Source organism: Malus sylvestris, chromosome 8 (genome assembly GCF_916048215.2).
Source record: "Malus sylvestris chromosome 8, drMalSylv7.2, whole genome shotgun sequence".
Classification (NCBI taxonomy): domain Eukaryota; kingdom Viridiplantae; phylum Streptophyta; class Magnoliopsida; order Rosales; family Rosaceae; genus Malus; species Malus sylvestris.
In genome coordinates, this window is record NC_062267.1 from 19,432,779 (window position 1) to 19,442,419 (window position 9,641).

The 9,641-nt window shown below is 41.1% G+C and overlaps 1 protein-coding gene across 1 annotated transcript; it reads right to left on the reverse strand.

Annotated features, from left to right (window-relative positions):
• Nucleotides 1-6,146: 6,146 nt before the first annotated feature.
• On the reverse strand, nucleotides 6,147-8,091 carry LOC126631735 (protein NODULATION SIGNALING PATHWAY 2). The gene has a single exon (XM_050301874.1). The coding sequence runs from the start codon at nucleotides 7,999-8,001 to the stop codon at nucleotides 6,460-6,462; it is 1,542 nt and encodes a 513-aa protein (XP_050157831.1). The 5' UTR covers nucleotides 8,002-8,091; the 3' UTR covers nucleotides 6,147-6,459.
• Nucleotides 8,092-9,641: the final 1,550 nt, after the last annotated feature.

Here is a 9,641-nt window from a genome sequence, read left to right on the forward strand (position 1 = left end):
TTGTTTGAAGGTTTCTGAGCACTTGTCCGGGAGCCCAATTTCTGGTGACGTCCTACAACATGTCTGTATAAAATAAGGTGGTTCTTTGGATGGGAACACAGAGCATCACAAGCGATTTTTGTCATGTACGTACTCAGGTGTAATTAAATCCAAAGTTAAAGCTTGTTTACATAGTCTGATAATAATCTTGCTTTGCCTACGTTATCGTCCCACAATTAGGGATGGATTACACATGGAGGGGATGGATATATTCCAACTACCAACACCTATTAGTTATATTTTCATCAGTTTTAATCTAGGTTTAAATTATTGGGTTTTCATATAGGTTCAAAAGTCAGAAACCTATTAATTCTATTTGTATGATGTATCAGTCTATAATCTAGGTTTAAATTATTGGGTTGCATGTAGATTAAAAAAATCAGTTTTGTTTTCATATGTTTGCCGTTTGAACTCCTTCGTGCTATGAATTAAATTTTCGGGAGGTTAAAGAACGTTATTGATTATTACACTATGAAAGTTTAGCATTTTTTTTACAGATGGACGTAAGTTATTATTAGTGGACACCACAAAAATGACCTTAATCATTATTTACTTTTGGGTTCTTTACCTTAACATTTAATTGTGTTACAGTGTGGGTACCAACTATATAAAGTAACATATTAATGATGCACAGTGATATGTTCGAATTATAATCGATCTTCGATTCGATTGATTTTTTTTGTAAGGATTATATTCAAATAAAGATTAAAGAATTTAACGGTTTTGAATATAAAATTTATATGATAAAACACATTATTCGCAAAAAGTAAAATTTATATGATAAAAACACATTATAAAATTTATATGATAAAACAATAGGAATAACTCTGGTTGTAATGTGAACGGAAAGTACAAGGGACTTCTGAAGTCAATATAAAAACTAAAACTAACAAGAATGAAATAGAATATTAACTCATGCAGTGATAGAATATACAAGAGGAAAATTTTCCAAGCTTATTTGCAAGGCCTGTGGGAATGTGTATTTGAAAGACACTTTAAGGTTAGCTATTTAGTATTACGGTTTAATAATTTTTTTTTTCTTCTTGTAAGTGAGAGGTTTTAAGCTCAATTCTCGCCAAATGTGAATTTGAACCACATTATTGATTGCCTATTGTGAGGTTTAGTCCACTCTCCACCCCTTATTATAGATAATATCATTTGTTAAAAAAAAAACAGACAAATAAGGTTCTTTACTTTCTTCTTCTGATGCTAACATATATACTTAGTTATTACGTGCATGAATAATTGACAAAAACAATTTTTATTGACCAAAGTCATTTATATATGTGTTTGGACCCGATTTTACATCATCGGCCCAAGCGATCGAGGCCATTGAGTGGGCATGATTCTCGACCGCCAGATGAGAAGGTGGAGATAATTTGATTATTAAAGGATAATATTATAATTATCTTTTAATATGAATTATCTCGGTAGCTTCTTAAACCAGATAAATAAGATAGAATTATATCCCAACGGAGAGACAGGTGGAACAGTCCGATGTAATTTGAATTTGTTAGCAATGTACCGTGTGGGTTAGAGCAATTCGGTTTGGTTGCCTATTATATAATCATATATATATATATATATATATATATATATATATATAAGATTATATATATGTATATGCCGTAACCTGCATATGACAAGAAAAGAAAGCCTAGCTAGGCTAGGTTTTTAATATGAGCTAGGTTTTTAATATGATGAAATATAATCCCATCATATTAAAAACCTAGCCTAGCTAGGCTTTCTTTTCTTGTCATATGCAGGTTACCGCATATACATATATATATATATATATATATATATAAGATTATATAATAGGCAACCAAACCGAATTGCTCTAACCCACACGGTACACTGCTAACAAATTCAAATTACATCGGACTGTTCCACCTGTCTCTCCGTTGGGATATAATTCTATCTTATTTATCTGGTTTAAGAAGCTACCGAGATAATTCATATTAAAAGATAATTATAATATTATCCTTTAATAATCAAATTATCTCCACCTTCTCATCTGGCGGTCGAGAATCATGCCCACTCAACGGCCTCGATCGCTTGGGCCGATGATGTAAAATCGGGTCCAAACATTGCCCCCCAGTTTCCTTAAGCTTCGGCTTGTAAGCCGAATGGTTAAGGAAATTAACTGTTCGTAGCCAACAACATTTCTTCGTATTGCCGAAGAAGAAACTTTGTTCCTCGGCAATAACATGTATGTTCTGCCAACGCTGCGGCTTTCCTCGACTACCACAACTCCATACTAGGCTCGGCAACTTTGCCAGCAGGTCGAGAAAATTGGGGTCGAGAAGAATTTTCCTGGCAGCTCGGCCAGTCTATATATATATATATATATATATACTGATCAAAGGCCGAAGCTCATTAAATATCCTGACTCTTGGATTTGACAACCCAACTTCCACTATTAAAACTCATGGCCGAGTCTTACATATATAAACTATATATATTTGTCTTTCCAATGGTATTCTGACAATTCCCCATCAGCCACATCCATAGGCTAAAGCCTATATCTAATTAATTATCTACTTTTGTTGAATAAGTCTGCCATCACTAGGAAACACTTCGCATGCACGTATCCAATTTCGCCGAGCTCGGCAAACAAATTACCTCGGCCTAAACAGCCGATTTCCTGAATCTGCCTCGGCCTTGATGGCCGAAATCTATTCCTTTTAGTGCCGGCGTTTCTGAGATTTGAACATTGCGGTATAGACGCCTTTCGAAGAGTGATATGTATACCAACGTTGATCTCTAGGTTCGGGAGGTTTGAAAGTTTTTTGGCTCCGAGATGATTCCGAGCTGCTAGAGTTACGTATATAGTAGTCCTCGTCATAAAATGGAGCATCAAAATCAAGGCGCCGCCTGACCGAGGGTGTTTCTTCCATCCTTACTTTAGGACCGAGCCTATCAAAAACCCCTTGATGATGGCCTATGTTGGCTCCCTTTTGCTGGGTTGCGGTCGTAGGTCGTTCCATTATAAGCGAAGAGGGCTTATCCTCTGGCTCACTGTTGACCTTTGCTCTACATTTACTGCATAAAACCGTCGTCCCACCATCTTCATCGGTGCTGTAATCCATCATAGGTTTGACAATAGCGGGTCCCGTTAAAGCTGTAGGTGGTTCGTTTGAACGAAAATTGGCCATGAACCGTGGTCGAGAATTCTGATTCCGAAAGCGTTGCGTCGCAACAACTTCGGCCTTCCCTTTCCCTTTGTCTTTAGGTAGGCACGCATCGACCATATTTACTGTTGCCATGGGGAACGGGTTAGTATCAACGCTCATCTTCTTCTCTGGAAATTTCAGTTTGCCACTATCAATCCAGCTTTGGACGTTGTCTCGAAACACGACGCAATTATTTGTCGTATGTTTGCTTGAATTGTGGTATTTGCAATATATCTTTCCTTTAAGCTCCTCGGCCTTGGGAATGTTGTGCCTAGGCCGAAGTTTGACGATCCTCGCTGATAACAATTGGTCAAAAATTGCATCGTCTTTTGTAATATCAAAAGTATAAACTTTTGACGGTTTCAGTGTTCCTTCAGTGGCCGAGCGGATTTTGACTTCCTCAGAGTCAACTTGAGTCAGTGCCTTGCAAACGTAAGGCTTATCTATCACTATCTCAGCTGCATGCACACTAACACATTCATCCTCGGTTGATGCATAATTGACAATAGGATTTTTGTAAATCGTCCCCCGAGATGGAGCTTTTGAAATCTTTTCCTCGCGGAGCAAATAATCATACTGCTCGACATGTTGGGCTAATTCGTACATATCCCGAAAGTTTGCCCCCAAGAATTTCTTTTTGTATTCGACGTCAAGACCATTCAGAGCTAGCCTGACGAATTCGACTTTAGGGAGAGGTACTCGGCACCAATTCCTGGCTGATTTGAATCTGGTAAGATAATCCATTGGTGACTCGTCGGATGCCTGAGCCATCCTTGTTAGTGAGGATACTGACATTTCCATTCCCGGCCGATAAAACTGCTCATGAAATTTCTCGACCAAATCCTCCCAACTCTGGACGGAATTTGGTGGGAGGTTAATATACCAAGCAAACGCTGAACCAGTCAGCGAAAAATTGAAAAGTCGCAGCTTGTGAAAGTCACTATTGACGTCCCCGCATTGCGCAGTAAAATGAGCTACATGTTCTAACGATGATAAAGATGATTCTCCGGCAAAAGGCTAAAATCCGGGATTTTAAAACCTCTATGGTATTCGAACTGTTCCACATAAGCTGGATATGGGTGTATAAACTTAGGGAACTTCGGCCCTTTCTTCATGGCCGAATCGATCATCCGTTGGACCTCGGTCATATCGACGGGTGTTACTTCCACTTTCTAGTCGGATCCGTCTGACCTACTATTTGACCCTTCTCCTCTTTCTAAGTTGATTGGCCTGAGCTGAGCAGGAATTGGCTCGGCCGGTGCACTTGATAATAGATTATTCCTCGACGGAAAATGCTGGCCAAAATCGAAAGTTCTACCATCGCTGACCTTGCTAACCAGTATTTCGAGTAATCTGGTTTGTGCTTCACTGGAATTGCGTATCACGTCATGAAGTTTATCGATTCCTCGACTCAATGTCTGTTCAACCGTCCGAGATTGCTCGTCAAGCCGTTTTCGAAGAAACGACCTTGTGGGCAAATCGGATCCTTCTTCACCATCTTCATCACAATCTTCCATTACTCATTCATTGAGAATGCAAGTGTTCCTGTCGGGAATTTCAAGACTGCGAACCTGATCGCCGAGATTAACTTCCCTTTCTCGGCGGGTTGCGCTTGTGGACTCAAGTGTCACGGTGCTGACGGGATTCTGCGCCTGTGGCACACTGTGTCCTACGTTCTGAATCGGCAAATCGGCTGTTGATTTTCCCATAGCTGTTTTCTTTTTTACCGATCGCGTTTCAATTGGCATGAACTTCGTAGTTTAGCCCTAGGTCCCACTGGGCGTGCCAAAATGTTGACCCTAAAAACTACCAAGCCTACGTGGCGCGCAGGCCGAGTAATCTATAAGCTAACTACGTCCTTCGGCGAATGCGGGGAGTGCCAACTCGTCGGCCGAGCTCGGCCAAGGAGTAAATTTTGTTGATGTTGCGTTGGGTGCGCGGCTGACTTCTGCGTCTTGCGATTGCGGCCGAGAAAGGAACACGTCTCGGCCTCTTGGGCTCTCGAACCTGAAGACAAGGTTACTATTCTTACGAAGTTCAATATCAAATTCGGCTTTCAATGTGCCGAATGTAATAACTGTAACACCTCACTTTGCCGAGAAGGCTGATGAGATGACCTCGATCAATAAGGATTCAAAAATCCTTCTCGACCGAGACTTGGATAGGTAATCAACAGTCCTCGCCGCAGTGCTGTTGATGCCAACGGAAGATACTGCGAGACCGACTGATTCTACGATGACAGAGCTATTTATGCCGACTTAAGATATCACCGGTTGCTTCCACAGTGCTGTTGATGCCAACGGAAGATGTGTCAGCGAGAAAAGAAAAGAAAAAATCTCAAAGTTGTTGAGAAAGCTTGCGCAGGGCAGTTTTGTGTTGAATGGTAGGGGGCCTCGAATGATGCACGGCCTTTTCTATTTATAGCAACGGCTCCCCCCAAGGTCGAGTTAAAACCCCATTCAGACTAGGACTTCTTCTCCCAATCAAACACTGACTCGACCAATCCTACTTCCATTATGACTGTGAACCTAGTCCTTTATTGAGTCGGATTCGCTCTCGGGTTATTAATCCTGCCGAGACTCCTTATTGCACCAGGACTTGACTTATCCTACGTCCTGACCTAGTCGACCTAGGTTTGGAGGCCCACGTACTGAACGATCCATGCCGCAAGGCCTTCCAGGCCGAGAATGATTCTCTACTCGGCCCAAACGTTATTTTGGGCCTAAACAATATGATATGAAAACAATTTTCACACACTGTTTTCTCTATTGGCATACTTTTGTTCTTTAGATTTTTAATTTAATAACTAAATGAGAATCAATGGACAAAAGTAAAGATGTGTGCATAAGGAGAAAAAAATATTTGTGAAATCACTTCTCATATTATTATTATGTATGTATAACATTAACATGTAAGTATAGTTACATTCTTTTCTACCTCGTTGATAAATTTGGGCATTGAACATCTGCCATTTACATCTATATATACAAAGTATTGTATCGTTCCCAGTATTCTCAAGAGAACCAAATCCTATTCTCTTAAAACTTCAAGAGTCTCAAACAACAAGGTAGACACACTTTAAAAGAAATCAATTATATTGGCCTGAGGTGAAATCCCAAAATTTTGCTTAGTTACAATTTTGACCACCATATGGTTCGAAATTTTGCTGACAATTTAGCTAAATTGGAAAAAGACGATTAAGTGAGAAAAAGGGGCTGAAAGGCAAATAAAAAACTTGAAGAAGCTAATTGACAACATCAGATTCTAAGGGTGACGTCCAAATGGAAGCTGAGAGTAAACAACGAGACTTCCAACCTAAAACCAGCCGATGATTGGTCACCTCCTCCACCCTATAACCGTCATTAAAAAGACCCAACAAAAGTTTTGCTTGACAATGATTGGCAAAGCTTATTGGAATAGGCTTAAACCCTACCGCACCCAACCTCTCCCACCAAGAGTGGCCAACTTCTCCATGGGCGCGGTAGATATGAGCCAATGACCCTACTATTCGAGGCCCCAAGAATACTCTCTCCACTAGAGCTCTAGCCCGGCTTTGCATTGGGAAGCCGGCCTCGAGTGAGTCATATACTGCCGAGTAATGGTACAATGAGTCCATGAAGCGGGCCACGAAGCCTCCATCCCATGTGGACCGTACATCTTCCTCGACCAAAGTGACTAGTCTCGGGCTAAGAGTCTTGGCTCCGGATAAAAACGAAGCAATTGAATCTGGAGACCGGTAACTAAAATGTGGGAGGTTTAGCATACAATTGATCACCAAGGTCTCCCCTTTTATCAACTTCAAGGCGGACGGTTGAAATGTCTCATCAGAACCCAACCTACATTGGTGAAAAGAAAATGGCTGACCAATTGACGCGGCAAATTCAGTCAAACGACGGCCGGTCTCTTGGACGGTCCCAATCGACTGCCTTCTGCTGCCGCCCCTCGACAAGGCGGTGATCCTAAGAAGTGGGGTAGGTGGTCCCTCCTTCCTGGAAACCAAGGCCTGCATCAAGGAAGCCCATTGGATACCCTCCATGATGTCATAATCTACGACGTGGATCCGCCTCTCATGGACCACGGCCTCTAAAATCGCCTGGTTGGCTGTGAAGTGCCCAAATTTAACGTAAGGCAACATGTCCTGGAGCAGTTGAAACGCTGCGGTCACGTCCATTGGATGGTGGCCGTGATTGCGGTGCGCCCCACTCCCAATCAAATGCTTACCAAGCAAACCCCCGGTGCCTTCTAGCAAACCCTGGAGGGCCTCGGTATAATACGCCGCCAGCCTCTCCATGTTAGAACCGTCAGTTGGAGAGACCAACTCCTTGAGCCGAACCAATATCACCCGAGCCAGATCTCGGCTCTTGTATGCGCCCGTCAGCGCCTCCGCCGCCGCAATCAATAAATGGACCAGCCTCAACCCCTTCAAGTCCTCACCGTTAGCGCAGCCGTCTTCATCCGTCAACGTCATCATTTCTCCCAACGTCGTCGTATCGTTTGACGCTTCTAACTCTAGAGGCTCGTCCTGGGCCGACGACGAGTTCAGCTCAGTGCTGCCATCTTGGTCTTCCACCATCGACTCAATGAGCCCATGAAAGTCGTCTCCGGCGAGCTGGTCTATCGGTGCCAGCGCTTCCCAGTCGACCAGCGGAGACCAGGCGTACCAGTGATCGGTGGACACGGTGTTGGTGCTTGTGGTTGTGGGGCTGCAGCCGGATAAATCAAGATCAGGGTCATCATGCCCATCAATGGCCATAGCCATAACTGAGGTCAACAGCAACTGGGTCATGCCAGTTGGGTTAATGAGTTAATGGGTTTCAGTTTTGGTGATGAAGTGGTGGTAGATTTACAGAGGGATCGGAGGAGGAGAAGGAGGTGGAACAAGAGACAGTATGTTAAGCTACTAATTAAGAGATTAATTATCGACTAATTTATGGGCTCATCTTAATCATCATGCCCGAGGTTGAGTTTGGTTTTATACACAGCCGATCCTAATCAGCATGATTACTGTTATATATTTAATTAACTTTACACTGTTGCCCCCTAAGTTTTAACATAATTTCAAACCTCAAACCACCTGCTTTCCAAAAAAAAAATAAAAAAACCCCTTAACCCACCTAATTAATTAGTTTAATTAATTTAAGTAATTTGTGTAACATTGACGTGGCAAGTAATGTGTACATGCCACATGAGTTAATGAATCTATATGATTGGATGTTGGTTGTATGCATCACTTATCATATGAGATGATACATTAATGTAGTTTTAAATGTGTTCTCCATAACATTACTCAATTAGGTTTGGGGTATATTTTTATGTTTGTGGGTTATTTTATTTTGGAGTAAACTGCCGATTTGCCCCCTGAACTATCACCTAACTTTCGATTTCTCCCCTGAACTTTTTAATTGGAAAATTAAGGACTTAAACTAATTTTTTTGGCCGATTTGCCCCATGCTGTTAATTTTTCATTCATTCCATTCAAATTTCTGTTAAATGGAAGCATGTGCACAACATGTGTGGGTAATTCGGTCGCTTCATTCTTTAAAATAATTGAAAACCTTAGATTTCTATAATATAAACCTATGCAAATATGTGTGATTCTATAGCTTTTGTGTCTGAATGTCTAGTGAAGTAACGCTTTTGTTCACAAATGAGAGTTACGTGGTTTGCACATGATAAGAGTTAACGTTAATTTGGATGAAATCTATTAAAAACTAACGGTAGGGGGAAATTGGCAGAAAAAAAATTAGTTTAAGTCCTTAATTTTCCAATTAAAAAGTTCAGGGAGGAAATCGAAAGTTGGGTGATAGTTCAGGGGGCAAATCGGCAGTTTATATTAGCCATTGTGATTTATCGATTGGTTATAACCACTATCACTCAAGTAATTAGATGGTTAGAGAGTTAGTTACAAAGGGGTAGTATTGTAATAGTCCATGTGTGCTAAGAGGCTATATAACACATTGTAAAGACTTGTAATATTTTCATACAGTGAAATACAAAGCATTCCGAAACCCTTTTTCTTCTAAGCTTCTGCTCTCCTTATTTCATTTTTCCATAGTCATATTTCTCAAAGTTATCATGGTATCATCGCCGGATAGGTTCGTCGCCGCACCGATCCTTGGTGAATTTTCCGCTGCTCTGGAAGATTGAAGACGCTTTGTTGTCTGCAATTTCGAAGGTTTCGATTACGGAAGGCTATTGAAGTTGGGTGTGTCCTCCGATTGTTGAAATTAATTCAGGTGACATCTTTCTTCGGTGGTTGAAGCTATTTTGATCATGGGTTTTGGTTTTTTGAGAGTCTTGAAGAAAGTGTTTGGTGTAAAATTTGAGAAATTTGATGATTGACTGTATAGTTGAATGTTCATAGGGTTTTGATGAAGAAATAATTGTGAAGTTAGAGTATTTGAGAAAGTGTTATTCTTTCTTGTT